General features: G+C 40.8%; 1 protein-coding gene across 5 annotated transcripts in view; it reads right to left on the bottom strand.

Moving 5' to 3' along the window:
• TBX5 (T-box transcription factor 5) overlaps positions 1–19,865 on the bottom strand; it is a 476,135-nt gene that overhangs the window by 203,798 nt on the left and 252,472 nt on the right. For all 5 annotated transcript variants that reach the window (XM_085633551.1, XM_085633552.1, XM_085633550.1 and 2 more), the window contains one exon: positions 13,084–13,236. In XM_085633551.1, the coding sequence (XP_085489677.1) occupies positions 13,084–13,236 (153 nt within the window). The remainder of the gene's footprint in view (positions 1–13,083; positions 13,237–19,865) is intronic.

Consider the following 19,865-nt stretch of genomic DNA (forward strand, 5'->3'; position numbering starts at 1 on the left):
ACCTATAGGCAAAGTAGGTTACACACATATCAACTTACTGACAAGAGGAGACTGATTCAAACACAACCTCCTTCTACCCGATTAATTAGGTAAACTGCTGGAAAGGAGAACCGCTCTTACATGCTAAGGGATTCATTTTGGGATTGGAGCACAGGCCCAAAAAAGGGAAGTCTGAGTCGAGGTTGTCGCCGACCAAAAGTAACACCAATTCTACAACAGTTTGAGGATACTTTTTGTCCAGCAACATATTGCCATCACCTGGAAATTAGTAAATCCCACAATAATACATGTTTTGTTTCTGGAAATGCTGAAAGGGAAGGCTGCAGAGGGAGAGTTTTAAACTTCTATGCAAAAACTAAAATTAACAAAACTGGTGTGAATGTATGGTATGTAATAATGTTAGCGTCGCAGGCTAAGAATGCCACCCTTTGTGACTTCTGAAGCAGCATGGTTCAGTCTGAATAGCCAACAGAAGGCTGTGGTGATAGATTTTCTCTGTGGATAGACGACAATGGACTTGTCATTCAAGGAAATGCTTATGGTTAATTAATTCGACTGAATGGTTTTTGAGTAAAATCTTGTTTACAATTGCACAACTTTTACTGAAGATTACATATACACCAACCAGGGAATGTTAATAAGTTACTAAATTGCTGTGTTATGTGTAGGAGCAGATATGATAACACTGACGATAATCCGGTAACTGTATAATGTTTACCATGACAGGTACTCTTGATTGTTGTGTGGAGATTGAAATAAGATTTTTTTTAAAACATGAGTAGCGTTTAAAGAACCTGCAAATGGCATTTAAAATATATGGTGTGTCAAGAGTTATGCAGATTCGTTCGGGGAGGAGGAATGATGAGGGGGTCAAAAAGTGTTTTACATTTAAAGTAACTCCAATATGAAACTTTGCACATACCAACATCAAAAACCGATGAATGGAAAATATACCAAATATAGAGCTCTTCTCAGAGGGTTGACTTTTTTGGTTTTGTTTAAATCCATATAGCAACTAGCAAATTGTATGAAATTATCATTACAAAGAGGTTTCTAAGAGCTTTAAAGGTCTCATTTTAGAGCTATCTGAACACTTAGTTTTCCGATCCTTCGAGAGTCTGGATCCTCAAATCCATGGAGGAAAATACAGTTAGGATCAGGGGTAACAGAAGACACAGGAACAACAGGATTAAGAGACCAGCACCACAGGGAAAGATCAGGAAGAAGCAGAAATTGAAGAATTTTGAAGCCTGGTGGCAGTTCGGGCACAAGGGTATCAGGCAAGCCTTCCAGGACATTATCACCTAAGGACCCATCACAGTGAAGCCAAGATGGAAGACAAGAATTTCCAGGTGAATTTAAGAACTGTCAGTTTCAGTGGCCCGTTGCCGCTTAACTGCCTAGTTGTATGGATCTCCACTACGTAATTAGCCCCACCATTCACTTCTTCTCTGCACCTTTGTTATCTTCCCTCTTACCTTCCTTGTTTCCTCTCTCTTGTAGTCTTGCCTACTTTGTTGGTCTTCTGAGTACTCCGTTTGATGTGCAGTATGCCTCTCTACACTCCCAGCCTACATGGTTGGCATACTCAACAGGTGCCTCCTTCCTTGACATCCCTCTTGCTTCACATCTGTCAACCTCACCTAATCTTACTTTAATCCCTCAGGCTCTCTGAGTAGTGAAACTGTTATTGGTACTTTTTGGCCCATTACCAGAAACACCGCACTAAGAAACTGATAAGTCCTGGACTGGAATTGAGCATGGAAGGAGTGGTTTACTACCCTGCATTAACTATGAACTATGTCTGCTTATTAGGCAGCACTGAGAGGAAGTGTGTGACTGCTCTTTTCTAAATAGTCATAAATAAATATGAAGCTGTTACCAATCCACCAAACGGATCCCTGGTGTTTCTCTCTGTCTTTCCTTTACCCCCTAGTTTACCTCAACAGTAAGGTTGCACCCTGGGCCACTGTAACTCACACCTGCATCATTATCCAAGGGGGAAGTCTCTGGGATTAACACTGGAACCCAACAAACGTTTCTTTTAACACTCTAACAACTCAAAAATACATTAAAAAAATTAACACATTTTATTGGGAAAGGAGCATTTTTTCTCATCTGCAAAGTAGGAGCCATGGATCCTCATCCTCAGAGGGATAGATGATCAGACCAAATCGGATTGGCTGACAGTAACTGAAATATTTTGTAGTGCGTGCCATTATATAATGCTACACATCAAATGTGAGCCCTGAAATAAAGTGACTGAGAGGGTGTAATGGTGGTGTTGGTGCATCCCCTATGCCCAGGGAGCATGTGTTTCCCAGAGGGTAAGATACTGACCCAAAAAAAAAAAAAAAAACTAAAATACCTCCATCCTTCTTGCGGGGTTCACACAGATCCACTTTTAAGTCTGTAAATTATTGGGTAGAAAAGTGAATTAAAAAAAATCAACATCTTTGTTTTATCTGCAAAACTCGGAAAAAGAGAAAACACCAAAACAAATACAATGAAAATATGCACATTGTGCACCTGGACCCTGGGGAGGATTCAGGTGGGTTAGAACACCTGTGGAGAGGGTTATGTGTAGGACGTGGCTCTAGGCCACCCCCTTTGGAAACCCTCCACTGTCTACAGCCTGTGATCGGCAGGCAGTAGATAATAAGTACTCACACAGGATTACACACATTTAATTACAGCCCTTCTCCAGGTAAGAAAATGTATTGTGTCCATAGTGAAATAATCATAATGTTAATTCCAAGGCAATATTACCAGTTGGGCCATCAATGTCATTAGTGATGCTACTTGTCACATCATGCATGAGCAGTGCATTTGGTATGTGAGTTTGCATTTTGTATTTCTATTTGTATTATACGGTGCAACAATTCACCCGAAGGCATCAAGACACTATGAGGAACCAAGAACAAGTCAACGTAGCAAACAGTTAAAGGACAAAACGTGTTAGCGAGGATACAGCCAGCATTTACTGTCTTTCCTTAATCTGGTTGGATTTTCTTTCTTACATAGTAGCAAGGGCACTGTGTTCCACTGGGAAACGACGTATATAGAGAAGGCTCTTCCACTGGTGGCATTCGTTTGTAGGCTGAAATTTGAAGAAAGAAAAGATCTGCCAGTCTAAGATTCTGTGGTGGATGATACCAAGCAAAGTTGGAGGAATGTGGTGATGGAGGTCGTGCACTTTATGCACTAGGCAAGGCTTTAAACTTAATTGATTCGGAAACTGGAGCCAGTGTAAAGAGGCCAAAGCAGGAGAGATGTAGTTGTGATGTCTTAATAGTAGCAATAACATGGTCACAGAATTATGTACCAGCTGCAGATTTTGTATTGCTTTGCCCAGTGAAAATAAATGAATTGTCTTGCAATAATCGATCCAAGAGGAGAGGAAGCATAAAGCATTATGATTGTATCCAATAAGGTGAACACATGAAGAATTTTTCTGAGAGTAAGAACCTTGAAAAAAGAATTACTGCCCACAGTACTGGTTTGAACCATCATTGTCAGATATGGGTCCAGTTTTACTCCAGACTTTTTAACATCTTTGTCATGGATGGGTATTCGGCCATTCTCTTGGGGCAGCTTTTCATTACTGGCCCATGAGTTATGGGTTTATGTAACTAACCATGACTGGTGAGCATTTCCAGGGCTCTTATTTTTTCAGAAAAAAATATTCCTTTTCGTTTTGTCTTCTGAAGGGAGAGATTGTTGACGCAGTTCTCTTTAAGGGTCAGTGTACAGTGGGCACTGATTAGAATGATATGGTTTGAGGTTTGTCCACTTTCAAAAAAATTAGATTGTGGATAAAACCATGGACATTTGCTGGGAGCAACAGAAACATGCAATTCTGTGCCAGCAATGTTTCCCGCATAGTTATGGATTTACTGCACTTATTTATTTTATTTATTTGGAGCATTTATAGAGCGCACAGCTACCTCCAACGGAGGTGTCCCGGCATTAAGGCTGCAGAGAGAGCGCATTGGCAGAGGAGGCGGGCTAGGTTTTGTTGAACAGCCAGGTCTTTAGCGCTTTCCTAACGGCTGATTCTGGTGTGGTATTGCGGATATGCAAGGGCATAGCATTGCAGAGCTTCGCGGTACTAACCACGAAGGCTTTACCGCCCAGCTTAGCCATACGAAAGCGAGGAATAGAAAGGAGATTCAAGTGGTTGGATCTGAGAGCTCGGTTGTGTTGGTAGCTTTGCAGTCTGCATCTCAGGTATTGCGGGCCATGACCCATGGTGACTCTATAAGCCAAAGTGAGAGCCTTGAATTCAGTTCTTCTACTGACGAATAGCCAGTGAAGATTTTGTAAGTGGAGAGAGATGGAATGGCAAAAATGAACCTTGCAGATCAATCTCGCCGCCATGCAATTTGCCACAATGTATTTATACTTTATTAACAGTGCCGTACATAATCTCCAAATCCCTACTAATGTGCAGTGTCCATTGTTCTCCAGCTAGATTTGTGGTATATACACCTAAAAAATATGAATGCGAAAAGGCAGTAAAGACTGACGAGGGATAATAGTTACTACAAAATAAATTCTCTCCAACATTTAATTTGCAAGGGAAAACACTACATAAATCTTAGCTCCTCCAATTACCATCATTTGTGAAAGGTTGAAATGAGATGTCAATGAGAGACTCAATACATATGTGCCAGAGTGTGTATAATCATTTGACTAATTGGGTGCTTCGACTAACTCTTGCAATAGTATTGGTCAAATTTTTCTGTGTGTGAAGGATTTGGTATTCTGCAATAGGTTTCCAGGCTATTCCAGACATATTATTATTAGTGGGTTTGTTGTTAAGGTTCTGATGTGCAATCATGCAGCCTTAACGACTCAGTGCAGTGGCAGAGTAAGATATTACACTGTGTACTACATAGCGTTAAAGGTTATTTGCTCTTTTTAATGTAGTCTTAAGTGTGGAAGTCTGTGTTTTGAGTGTAGATTTATTTTGGGAAATGGTACATTATATAATATATTTCATGATTGCAAAAAAGAGTGAAGACTGTGGTGGGAACTAAGGTTTAGTATGCATGTATGTATATGGTATTTCTATAATGCAAACCTAGCCAAAACGCAGCATAGTTTATGTTGGACTGCATAATGGGAGTGGTCTTTAAAAACACTCGCCCTGGCCTGTGGTTTGTGTTTCGGAAGGCCTTTTTTGGAAGATCTTTCCCTGTAAAAAAGGCCACGGATACACCTGCATAAGTTGGTACCCCAACACCTGTCCATGTAAGCATTAAGCAACAGAGATTCTCTCACTGAGATTTCTGTACATTGGGGTAGTGTGGGTTCTGAAAGCACAGTCTTGGTGAGCCTCAAAGCACATGCATTTTATTTTATATTGTCAGCTGTTTTGTGATAGATTACCCATATTTTCCATTGTTCTGAACATTTTTTCGATAATTATGTATGCATATATATTTATTTTTAAAAAAGTATATATTTATGAACATATATATATATATATATATATATATATATATATACATATATATATATATATATTACCTACTGGCGGTCGCCAGTAGGTAGTTATAGTTAGGACCCCTTTTCCATAGGAAATCCGCAACATTCTATTTTGAATAACTTTGGCGCCGGTCGATGAATCCTCGCGAATTTCTCAAAATAGGTGGGGCGCTCCGCTCCGCTCCTACCCTGAAAGTCTCGGGGGGATTCGTCAAGCGGGGGCTGAGATAAAAGGGGGGTCCCAAAACGCGTTTTTCCCATGCATTTTTCCATAGGACCTTTAGAACGAGCTACAGCCCGAACGGCTGAACAGAATTACTAGAAATTTGGCAGAGAGGTAGTCCCTATGTCAAGGAAGTGCCTTTTGTAGGTTTGGTGTAAATCTGTTCAGTAGATTCTGAGAAAATAGCCTTTAAATCAATATATATATCTGAGCCCGCTTACGGTACGCTTACCGTACGCTTACCGTACGCGTACGGTGGCGTGCGCGAGCGCGATTCTGATTGGCTCTTAGATCTTAGTAAACATTCGAATCGGCCGAAACCAGGAAGCGGCGTCCGCCATTTTGTCTCTCGCACTGAGTGTTATTTATCAAACATGATGCCCAAAAACATGTTACGGGGCTGTTTTGACAACTCCCTCCCACATAGTCATGTTGAGGGAGTCCCCAAACATCCCCCAAGAGCAAAAACGGTTTTATTTTTTTTTCGGCAATTTCGCCGAGTACGCTTACCGTACGCTTACCGTAAGCGTACGGTAAAAAATAGAAATAAAAAAAACACTATCCACACTTACCCCACCCCCTGTGCTTTTGGTGGCCGTAGGCCACCCAATGTACAGGGCTTATTACATCAGTAAAAAACTATATTTTGGAAACATGAAATTATAAAATCGAAATAAAAAAAACACTATCCACATTGACCCCACCCCCTGTGCTTTTGGTGGCCGAAGGCCACCAAATGTACAGGGCTTATTAAAGTTGATAAAAACTGTGCACGGAACGCACTGCATTAAGTGGGCGCGCACGCCTCGAATGGCGTAAAGTAACTTAGCATTTAAAAAACCGTACAAATTCACTGAAAAAACCATAGGTTTCACACACGTTATAGTTAGGAATTAGCATTTAGAAAACCTTGCAAATTCACTGAAAAAACCATAGGTTTCACACATGTTATAGTTAGCGGAAATTTTACTGATAAAAAACCAATGAAATTGCCCCGTTATAGTTAGTGCTGGCAACTATAACTCACGCGACCGCAATCTTCTGCTGATGACATATGTGTCTTTATAAAAAAAAATATTTGTAATATATGTATAGCTAAAAATGTATGGAAGAAGACATGGGCAAATAAGTGTCTAAATACAGTATTAGCATCAGCAGAGGATTGCGGTCGCGTGAGTTATAGTTGCCAGCACTAACTATAACGGGGCAATTTCATTGGTTTTTTATCAGTAAAATTTCCGCTAACTATAACATGTGTGAAACCTATGGTTTTTTCAGTGAATTTGCAAGGTTTTTTAAATGCTAATTCCTAACTATAACGTGTGTGAAACCTATGGTTTTTTCAGTGAATATATATATATATATATATCCCTGCTCCCTGTGCACCAGCCTGTTGCACTCACGAACGGTGCATGTCACGGTGGGGGTGCTCCCGCTAACGTATTTTGCTCCCACTTCCGCTCGGTAATCATACCCTTTACAGACGACAGCACTCACGGGGCGAGTTCCAAATTTTATTCAAAAAGAAGTCAGGGCGCACAGACGCGTTTCGGCAACCGCCTTTATCGATGTTTGCACGAAACGCCAGGGTTGCCATTTACTTTATATACTAGCATTATGTATTTCCAGTTAATTGAAACAGTAAACAGATCACCAATGCATAACATTTGTTTAACAGACACAGAAAGTTCCGCCATCTTGAAATGTCAACAACGGAATGTGGACTCAGTAAATATACATCAAATACCACCGTCCATCTGACGTGATCGCCAACACTGTGTTTGGGTATATTCGTGTGACCAGCATTACCAATCAAGCCCAGGATGGGCCACATATATTTCTAATTCAAGAAAATGCGTTAACAAATGCTAGTTACCTCACATAGCCCTGTATGGGCTATGGACCAATACTAGATTCATACTGGAAATAAAGCCTTACAATCTGTAGTCTTAAATAGAGTGAATTAAAGGCAGTTATGAGCATAAACATTGTTACATTTTTTCTTCATTTTCTTTCATATTATAACGTTACGGTACAAGTTATTGCACATCATAGGACCGGGATCGAGAAAGATGCCACATGAAAAGAAAGATAAAAATAGATTTAGGCACCTAGTTGCCTGGGGGCCACGGGGGCTTGCATCCAGCAGCCTCTGTACGTGGGGCGACCGACAGAGGATTGAGGAAGTGCCAGTTCTTCAAGGCCCATCTATGGGCTGTTTTCAGCAGAACATTTAACGTGCTCAACACAGGATCATCTATCCCTCTTGGACTACATCTCCCATAACCTGATGTGCAGTCTCATTCCGAGCGGCCCATAGAGGGTGCGCAATAAAAGGCAACGGAGGTGTTTACGGGAGTGTGCGTGTTCCTTTTCACCCAGTGCCTTTGAGAAAGAGTAATCGAAACGCGTCATGCCAGTATGGTGTTTTGGCTGTGAAGGACATTGAGGGGCTGACACTTCCATGCCTGAGAATCGCAGCACTCAAGCTGGAGCATGATATATATATATATATATATATATATATATATATATATATATATATATATATATATATTTATTTTGGGGGGGGAGTTTTATGTAGCGCAAACTCGACCCGAAGGTATCAGAGCGCTTTACATGAGGACCAGTTATGTTACAGATGGACACATTTATTCATATATATATCACATGCACAAAGCATTCACATTTTGCTTCTATCCCTAGAACTACTTAATGAAATTTTGCCAAACCAAGAAAAGGTACAGAATGATGAAAAGGTCACTGTACCATTTAAATGTAGTGATTTTCCATTCAGCAGGTTTGGAATTATGCACGTAGAACGTTTCTGATGGGGAAACCTATGTTAACAGTGAAAGTGACATATTTTAGGATCCTCTTTAGAACATTTGATTTGCTTAATCCATGTGTACCAAATTCAGCACAGTTAAAGCTGTTTATTCAAAGGTTGTTATAAATTGCTCAAGATGTAGCTACTCTAAAGTGGGATGTTCTAAAATAATCGCAAAGCGGTGATTGTGTGTCAGTAATGCATATAAATCGTTATGGTTAGTTGACAATAGCTGTTGTTTCCAAATCCATAATTTAGTGACATTTTATCTTTAAGACTCTGTTCAGGTGAACTTAGGGCAGACAGATGCTGCTCTGCCCCAACCATAAAGGTTATGTTTTTTTGCCACTGGTATCCTGTGGCCCGCCCTACCAGAACTCTGATAATTAGGCCAAGTATCACCCTACACTTGACTCACAGGGTAGCAAGAATGAGCAGCCACAAGCTTCTCTGGACGGTAGAATGGGAGTTGGGAAACCAGCTCAGAACTCAGCAATCAACCAGTTGACACAATCATTTAAATGTCCAGCCCATTGCTTGTCTTTTTACAAAAGAACGCTCTTTTTAATCATACATAATTTATTATTACTACACAAAGCGTCTGCTGGTTTTAAGGACACTTCACCTCCCTTTGTACCCCTCTATACTATCTTCACCAGGTGACCATTGACGAACTTGCCCCACAGAAATTATGGCCAAAGCATGGTCCAGCTTACTGGTGCCTCACAAGTCAAATGTGCATTAAGTTCACCAATGTCTTACCCCTGGTGGTAAAGCCAATAGGAATTCAGTTCTTAGTCCATTCAGTTGCAGTCACCATAAAGCTACCAAATAGGCCAGTGGCTTTCCATATCTGTCTAACAAGGGGTTGTCAGAATTGTGCAGATGTCCTGCGGTAATCTTGGTACTTATGTAGGCGCCAGCCCTAAACTGACAGTTTTATCTGGCTGATAAAGTTGGGGTAGCTGGACTGAGAAGGGGATTGGCTCTGTTCCATCGACCTTCAAGATGCATACTTTCATATACCAATCATCAGAAAGTATTGGAAGTTCTTGAGGTTTGTAGGGGTGCAGTACCATTTTCAATGCCAAGTACTTCTATTTGGCCTGAATTCAGCATCCAGGACATTCTCTAAGAGCATGGCAGTAGTGGCTGCCTAGCTCAGGACACACCAAATTTTAATCTACCCATACCTAGATGGTTGGCTAATCAAGGCGTCCATGTCTCAGGAAGCTAATCAAGGCGTCCATGTCTCAGGAAGCTCAGCTTCATTACAGTTGGACTTGCAATCTCCTACAAAGGTCAGACCTTCAGGTCAACCACAGCAAGTGGGTCTCTTTCCTAGTTCAAACCTTATGTTATTTGGGAGCTTCCATCAACACATTATGGGCAAAAGTGTGTCCTCTGCAGAAGAGACGCTTATCGATCCTTTGGAAGTGGCATGCTCTCATGAAAGGTTTTCCTCCAACAGTAAGAACAGTATCCTCCCTCCTCTGCTCCATGGCCTCCTTAATCTTTCTCACACTGAATGCCCATCTCCACAAGCGACCTCTACAGAAATGTCTTGAGGACCAGAGGGACCAACTGACAGGCTATTGGGAAGACAGGATACAACCATCCCTTCATGTGAAGTTGTCTATGAAATGGTAGTGCTCTCCAACCAATCTCCTTTGAGATACTCTATTTCATCAGGAGATTCCTCCTCAAACAATAGTCACAGATACCTCACTACTGGGAAGGGGAACCCACTTGGATCACCTCCAAATCCAGGGCAAGTGGTTGCAGAGAGCATTTACATACCATATCAGTCTCCTTGAGTGGCACGCAGCCCATCTGGAACTGAAGGCATTTCATCCGTTGCTCAGATCCCACTCCCTGCTTGTTCAGGCAGACAGTACGGCAACCATGTAGTACCTCAACAAGCAGGGAGGGATGATGTCTAGGCCCTTGTCACTCGAGGCCCAGGCGATCTGGAAATGGATTCTAGCCAAGGGCCTTACAATCATGGCAACTCACCTTCCATGTGTCCAAAATTCTCACGCAGACTCCCTCAACAGACTCCTGCAAGAAAACCATGAGTGGGTCTTAAACAACGATGTCGTCCAAAACATTTTTCAATGGTGGGGATCTCAGGCCATCAACTTGTTCGCCACCGCAGAAAACAAAACCTGCTGATGCTTGGCCTCGAGGTACTTCCAACGAGGGACGCTGAGGAATGCTTCATGGATCAATTGATCATTCAAATTTCTCTATGCTTTTCTGCCGATTCCAACAATCCAAACAATGGTTTGGGCACTTAGGCAGCTTTAGCCAAACACTACCATCAAACTCAATCCATAAAACTGAATTAGTATTTCTTTTTTGCTCACATTCTCTATATCCAGGCATGGCTTACCTCAATCTTAATGCTCAGCATCTCCCTTCGTTTGGTCCATAATCCATTTCTTAACATTCTGTCTCACATCATAAAGCTGGAATAAGTATTTAGTTAGTGTTTTTGCCCAGAGGAGAGGAGATGCTCTTCTCCTCCCACCGTAGAAGCCCTTATCATATCTAGGCAGAATGGTAACTATACTGCTTTAATCACCTTGTCTGCTCTGCCTTGAATTCTCTTTACAGTGTCAAATATATTTTTTTCATGGTGGTTGTGACCCATAAGTTGTAGCAAATCACTCCAATTATTTGATCTTCATTACTAGCCACTTCACTTTGAAGTCCAATTTAAGATGTGCTGCAAACGTTTAAATGAGTTTGCCCTTTGTCAATTAGAATATCTGGTGAAAAAGCTCTGGGTTTCTGAAGGATCCATGGATATGTGCAGTACAAATTCCTCTTGCCTTGATATGTTTAAGCCCACAAAGGCAACATTTTCCAAAAATGATTTCTCGAGCTCCTTGACTGTGGCATAGCTATAATGTAGAGCTCTGACTTGAACCTGCATTAAAAAGCGCTCTAAAAAGTCTTTCTTTCTTTGACTTATCATGCATAGAGTATCTAATTTGGTTCTATATTTCCTCTATTTTTACCTTACAGTGTTCTGTGATTTAAGGAATTGCTTAATGTCCTAACTTTACTACTCCTAAATGCCCTTTATAAATACTGTATGTCCTAAAGTTAAGATTTTGACTCAGGTTAGGAATAGTAAAGTAAGGAATCCTAACTTTACTACTCCTAAATGCCTTTTGTGAATACTGAAAGTCGTTAAATTAGGATTTTATCTCAAATTACTTTTGTGAATTAAGGCCCATTGTCTTGACACTCATCCATCACATAGAGAGACAGTCCTAAATTCTCCATGTGCAACTTAAGTAACCATTAAAGGTAATAAAAGAAAGCACAACTGCATAGCCGATCATGATTGCCTCATTATTTAAGAAACATGCATCTCTGTTTTCATATTTGTCCTCATTCTCAAACAAGTGAAACATAGGGTCAAACCCAGATGATTATGATCTTTCTTAGGTGCATCTCAAACCGTACGATATAAGGGTAGTTACAAGCCCTTGACTCACAGCCAAGGACACTTATTTGAGTGTGCAGTTCTGAATTTTTCTCCTGCGGGGACCTCACTAAAATAGCTCTATATGTATACAGAAAGATGATCATTGCCCTAAAATAAGGCGTAATGCGCTCAAAAGGCTTTCTGTCACATTCAAGTGGAATAAGAATACTTCTTGAATATTTTTCTTGTGAAATACATTGGTTGTTTCTTTCACTGTTGAAGAACTAAATGAAACAGAATAAACTTTTACAATTTATAAAAGTTGTGTGCACATTTGCCAGTATAACAGACAATATATATAGTTCGTTCCTTTCTACATGTATGGAGGTACCTCAAGTATGCAAATTATGTAATGAGGAAGAGAAGATTGCTCAATCGGAATAACCAATATGCAATCTAGTCAGTTTTATTGTTGTCACCAGAAACTGAAATGTATTTTTGACTTTGATTGCTAGTGCCTGGTAAAATTTCAACACTTGTGCAAACCACTGCTTGCACTGGTGTCAGAATTATGAAATTCTTGGTAAAACCTGATCAGATTTTATTCCTGGAAATTTTCACCATGTCGTACCTGCCAAAATATATGTGCCGCAAAATACACAGTAAATACAACCACATGTGGATTTTGTTGTGGTAAGGACCAACATCTGCATACATTAATCCCAGGTTCAATGGAAAAACTTGTAATTGCAGTCATTTATCGCATACAATAAATCACGATTCCCAGGGAGTGGTTATTTATTTGTTTGCAGTAGTTTGCTCGGAGTTACCGAAGCACTTGTCACTTGGTTTTTGTATGTAATTGGTCTTTTTACCAAAAGCTTTAGACTTGTGGGTTATAAACTAGCTTTTGCAACTGTTATAAATAGCCCATGAACTATCTTACTTATTTCTAAGGCACCTGCATGTTACTCGCTTTCTCCTTGATCTGAAATAGTGATCTTATTTAAAGAGCGGGTTGTTAGGGCATTGCCCTCTGGCATTCATATCTATATTTAATTCTAAAATAAACTCCGGGCTCCTGACCCTCCTTACCTTGTGGTTCTGATAGGATGTCACAGCGATGAACGCAGTCTCGGAAAAGACGTGAGTGCAGAAGGCTGTATTTTTGGATCCAAATCCATTATTCTCATCTGCTTTCACGATGTGAAGTCTTGGCTGGTATTTATGCATGGAGTTCAGAATAATCTTTGGAAATATAGAGAAGCAGAAGGTCAAGCAAAACACAAATAGAAAGTGTTATGATTCACACAGATATTGAGGTAATGTAACTTTGTGATTGCCCGGACAGAGGTAAAAATGTAATCTCTGATATAACGACTGATGCTGAAAATAAAATAGAAAATCTATAAAAAATATTGGAACAATATTCAAACATTTTTACATCTTTTGTGAGGCATTTTGGGCCCTATGCATCAATGAAAAAAACGGTCTCAGAATCTGCCCTTTTGCCACAGGTATTTTTGCATTTAGGATGCCTCATCCCAAATGCCAAAAATCGCAATGTAAGGAATCGCTAAATTTGCGATTACTTAAATTGCGATTGTATTTAAGGAATCACAAATTGCGATTCCCTAAATGCAATGCATTAACTTTAAAAAATGTGCGATTTCGAAAATAGGAATCGCAAATTACTGTCAATCTAAAGTTTATGGTAATTTGTGATTTCTTAGAAAAATGCACTAAAGTGCATTTTTCAAGGTCCCATGTTACACACACACATGCCCTTGGGGCATGTGTGTGCGCAACATGTGGATAAATTGTAATTTCAGGGGTGCAACAGGGTGTCCTTTTGGCACCCTTGCACCCTTGAAATTGGGTACTCGCAAATTGCGCATGCAATTCCATTCGTTCCTATGGGCCTCCAGGCCCATAGGAATGAATGGGAATCAATTCCTTAATTGCGACTCGCAATTTGTAAGTCACAATTAAGGAATGTGCAGGAATCACAATTTATTTTGCGATTCCTTCATGCATAGGCAATATCGATTCTTTAATTGTGATTCTTTAAAAATCGCAATTAAAGAATTGCTATTGTCTATTTTGATACATGTGCACCCTTGCGCTTTACATGGTTCGCCAAAGCAACATTTCAGGCTATATTTTAAATACAAACTACTGTGGAGGTCTTTTTTAAGATCAAGACAAAGCTAGAAGCTTTCCTTGACAGAAACGCAGCATGAAAACACCTGAGTGATATATACCTAAGTCTCAAAACTGACAGAGAAAAATTCAGTAATGTATCACCTTATGATTTTTACTACCAGTGTATTGAATGGGCCGGTACTCACTGGTAAAGTACTGGTATTTCACAGTGTTCCTCCCTTAAGTACTGGAACTTCTCCTTGGCCATGGAGAGTACTGGTACTCTGAGGTGCAGCGGTGGCTTAAGTTAGTTATGTAGCAGTATGTAGCAGTAGCTAATTTTTAGGTCGAACAGACAGTGCAGCTGTCTGGTTTGCTAAAGACATCTTGGGGACATTCAGAAAGCTACCCTAGTATTGTATTCCACCGGTTGCTTACCATTAGCTTTGTGGTTTGTTGCTCACATTTTCTGGCTGTCTGTTTGCTGGCTTTATTTGTTTTAGGCTGTCCATTATGAGTTTGTCCCTGCCAAGGAGTAAAACTTTTTCAAACTACCTTGCCTTGTATTCTTCCTCGAGTGCTTCTTTCTGTAAACAGCCCTGTAAATCTTGTTCTTATCTTCTCACATTTGCTGTCAAATGTCAGGCTATGTCTTCCAAGGGAGGATGGTGTTTACTTTATTGTATGACTTCAAAGAGAGATGATTTATTTGACAACCTTGCTGGATACTGGGGATAAGAAATGGTTTTCTTTCTAAGACACAGCAACATTTCAATGAACTGCAAGGATTACAGAATGTATCAGGATTAGGAAAGAACAAATGAAGCACATTTTTTGGTATTTCTAAAAATGGGTAGGAAACAAATACTTAAATGTGATTGATCAAAGCAATTCAATACACCATGTGATGCCATTTCCACACATTATCATTGTGCGCTATAATATAGTTTTATTAGTAAATATGTGTCTGTGCAAATGCAATGGTCATTTCAATTGTAAATGTGTTGGCTCTAATGGCAAAGTGCTACTACACCATGCATACTCCACTCTAAGCAACTTCACTCTACACCACTCAATACCACTGTACTCTACTCTGCACCACTCCACTTTACACCATGGCACTGTGCTATGCGCCACTGCACTCTACTACACCCTGCACCACTCCACTCATTCCCACTGCACTCTATGACACTTCACTATATGCCACTGTACTTTAGATCAATCCAGTATAGGCCACTCCACTCTATTCTGCACAACTCCACTCTACGCCACTCTTCAACACTGCACTCTACGCCACTGCACTCTATGCCAGTACACTCTAGGCAAATGCACTCTACTCTGTATCACTCCATTCTACGCATCTGAACTCTGAGGCCAACCGCTGTACACCACTCTAATCTACTCTGCACCAATTCACTGTATGCCACTGTACTCTACACCACTTTACTCTACACATTACACTCCATCCCACTCGACTCTATGCCACTGCACTCTACCCTGCACCCCTCCTCCATTATACGTCACTTCACTTTATTATGAAACAATCTACTCTATGCCATTTCACTCTACGCTAAACAACTGCACTCTACTCTACAACACTGCACTCTATGACACTGTACTCTACACCACTTTACTCTGCACATTACACTCCACCCCACTTGACTCTATGCCGCTGCACTCTACCCTGCACCCCTCCACTATACACCACTTCACTTTATTATGAAACAATCTACTCTATGCCATTGCACTCTACGCTAAACAACTGCACTCTACTCTACAACACTGCACTCTGACACTGTACTCTAAAATAGTGCACTCTCTGCCACTGAACTCTGCACTACTGCACTCTATACCAATGCACTCTATGCCACTCTACTCTGCATCACTGCACTCTATTCCACTGCACTCTGAATCACTCCACTTTACTCCACTACACTCTATGCCACTCCACACCACTCTGTGCCACTGCACTCCCTGCCACTGCATTCTATGCCCCTGCCCTCTAACCTACGCCACTGCATTGTATGAAGCTGCATTGTACACTGCTGCATTCTATGCCACTGCCCTCTATGCCACTATACTATGTAATGCTCTATGCCAATGCACTCTACAACACACCACTCTACTCTCGTCTACACCACTCGATGCAGCTGTACTCTACTCTGCACCACTCTACTCTATGTCACTGCACTCTACCCTGCACCACTGTATTCAGTGCCACTGAACTCTGTGCCACTCGACTGAACACCATTATCCTCCATACCACTGCACTCTATATCAATGCACTCTGCGCCACTCTACACCACTGCACTCTGACACTCTACTTTACACTACTGCATTCTTTGCCAATGCACTCTACACCACTCTGCATCACTCCACTCTATGCCACTGTGCTGTGCAGCACTTCACTGTACAGCACTGTACGCAACTGCATTATGTGGCACTATACTCTATTCTTCACCACTCTATGCGACTGCACTCTATGCCACTCTACTATGCACCACTCCACTCTATACCACTCCACTTTGCACCACTGCACTCCACCCCATTGCACTCTGCGCCACTGCACTCTACTATGCAACACTGTAATCTATGCCACTGCATTCTATGATACTGCATTGTACACCTCTGAATTCTATGCCACTGCAGTCTATGCCACAATACTCTACAACACTCTACGCCAATGCACTCTACAACAGTCCACTCTACTCCACTGTACACTACTCTGCGCAATTCTACTCTGACACTCCTCTGCATGACACAATGCCACTCCACGCAACAACACTCTTCTCCACTTTTCATGGCTCCATTCTACGACACTACATGTCACTCTCCTCTATGCCACTAACTTTTAGCCATGCTGACCAGCAGCCATGCTGGTGTACAACATGGTTAAAACACATTGGCAAAGCCAATGGCTCTTGCATAGTTGAGACCTATTGTCTTTGCCAATGCTTGTAATTATTTTGAGGTTGATGTGGAGGGTCTGCAACACATTGTGATTAACATGACAGTGTCGAATCAGACCCTTTGCAATCATTCACTGTGGGTGGGTAATGCAGCAAGGTATGTCATGTGTCCTGACACTCAGGATATCCTGAAAATGGCATGATGATTGCACCTAGCTGTAGCCGAGCTGAGCCAAAAAGGTGGTGTGAATTACCACGATACAGACAGAAAAGATGCGTTCAAAGCACTGCCAGAATATTGGGAATGTTGTGGGAGGAAATGTAGCCTAAGGGCAAGAGCTGCTAACTTTGGAACTCGAAAACCAGGTTCAAGTGGCCACAGCTCAAACATGCTTTGATTCTTGGGAAATCACCCATTTCCCCCATGCCTAATTTGAATGTAGATATGACATTATGTAATGAAAGGGACAGGGTATTTCCATCCAGGTGATGACAAAAGAGAATGCTGAGAGCCAACATAAGGGCATTTGTAACTCAAGTGAATCAAGCCTGTGGAATAAAAAGGGAACATGGGCCCCTTGGTATCCCAAATCTCTGGTCCCCTTGTCTCCACTGGCAGGCACTCAATGTTTTCCATGCAGCAGCAATTACTGCAGCTGTGAGGGGTGCTTTCCTTAATGTGATGAGCATGAAGGCACATGTGCTTTTGGTGCAGACATGCAGGTGCAGCCTTGGCAGACCTTTATTTCATCTTTACTTGTGCACAAGTAGTGGCTAGAGGTGCAAAAATCTGGAATTGCGATTTTTCAATTTTGATTTTTACCAAATCATAATTAGGAAATTGCAAATCCTCATGTAAGAAAACATATATCTTTTTAAATAGCGAACCCTAGTGGGTCGCAAATCACCTTCCTCATGAATCTTAATGTGGTAGGCCACAATTAGTGACCCATTACGAATCGCAGCCAAATCATGGACGGTGACCTGCTGATGTCAGCAGACCACCTAGTCTGGGATTGCTTTTTAATAAAGCAAACAGTTTTTTTTTAAATGCAGACAATTTTCCTTAAAGTAAAATGGGATTTGTTTAAAAAGAAAAAATTGCAATTCGGTATTGTGTTATGGATTCAAAATTTGGTCTTTGTACATGAGAAAAATTATTTTTGCGGTCAGCCGTTTCCGACCGCAAAAATGGTTTGTTCATGCTGCCCTAGATGTTAGGTAAACTGTGCCTACTGAAGCAGTGGTGTACAGGTTACAGCAATATACTGATGTGCAGTCTCTCGGTCCTCGCATCATGTTCACTGTCAGCAGACTTGGTCATACCTGTGGGAGGGTGTCTGTGAATCAAGAACTTTTTTGCATTCATAAGTTGCATTTTTTTGTACTTTCCCCTCTATTTGGCCTTGTAAAAAACTTTCTTTAGTTTAGGCCTGAAATGTGTACCTTTTAAAAAATAATTTCTGAGATGTTCAGGTGCCTATTCGAAAACTTTGGATGTCCTTTATGCTGTTTTGTCAATCCATTTGTACAAAGTTGAAAGAAGTGCACTTAGAAAGTTACTTTAGAGCATTTTATTAACCGTTTTTTTTGTGTTTGGGAAGGAGAGAAAATCTCAGAAGCAGAGAGACATAAGGGTAGGCCCGAGGTGTGGGTGCAATGAGTGAACACTCTGATGAAAAGAAAAGGTTAGCCTAATGGAAGACAGTTGACTAAATGTTGTGTCTTGGCGATATTATAGAGTTGAGCAAAGTACCTGAAATCTTGCTTCAGCTCTTTTTAAAAATAGAAAATATTGCCAGGTCTTGCATAAGGGTAACGAACAGTGTTTTTATAACGAAGGACTAGAATATAGGCAAAGGGGGTCTTTAAGCTGTGTTTGCATTTCTGACAGCTATCCTAAACAGTGCAGGTATATTAACGGCAGTGAAGGCGCTTTATGTTTCATGCAGCTAAAAAGTAATGAGCCGAATCTTTAAATCCCGCTTAAACTGTAAAAAAAAAAAAAAAAAGTTTAAACACGTTTCCGTCTAGGATGAAAATGCTTTATGTGCAGAAAATACACGCCCTTTACCGACAAGTACAACGTAGGTTAGTTATATTGTTCTTTGCTGGAAGTAATATATATCGATCTTAATGACCAGTATTCATGTTGAGTGCTGTACCACGCAAACTAATTTGTTTGATTCTATAAACTGAGTTCAATTTGAAGGAGTAGACTTTTTCTGATTTTCTGGAGTCGGGGAAAATGTTTTTTTTTTTTAGAAATCTTGGCGACAGAGATCAAGCTTGCCCCGCCAAACCTGCGCCATTCATGGCCTCACAAGTCATTCGTCCTGTCTGGGCTCTCTTATCCTCTGGAATTAAGAAAATTGCTTTGACATACTGCTAAGTCTTAGACATCAGCAGACAACGATCTAATAGTTCCTAATTCCATTACTTGCAACTCTAATTGAGGGGGTGGAAAAGTATTGCTGGTTCCTTGTCTTTCCAGTTTTCTTTAAATAGTGAGTGTTTTGTATGCCGCCTATTCACAGCAGGTTCTTTGCTTCTGTGCATAGGAAGATCAATGAGCGATGTCACATTTCAAGATGGTGGACATGTTTATACATCCTTAAGTCATGCTGTGTCAGAATAATTGTTCTGCAGACTCTCTAGGTTTAACAGGATTTAGGACAATATTATTCTGTCTTCCAGGTGTACCTCTCTGTCTTCATTTCCTCAATCAATTGCAGTATCCATTTGGTGCTAATAATGAGGAAATAAAAGCAGAGCGCTGGTGGGACTACAAAGCTTTAAAATAGCTGCATTTTGACTGACATC

The sequence above is a fragment of the Triturus cristatus genome, chromosome 11, assembly GCF_964204655.1.
Source record: "Triturus cristatus chromosome 11, aTriCri1.1, whole genome shotgun sequence".
Taxonomy (NCBI): Eukaryota; Metazoa; Chordata; class Amphibia; order Caudata; family Salamandridae; genus Triturus; species Triturus cristatus.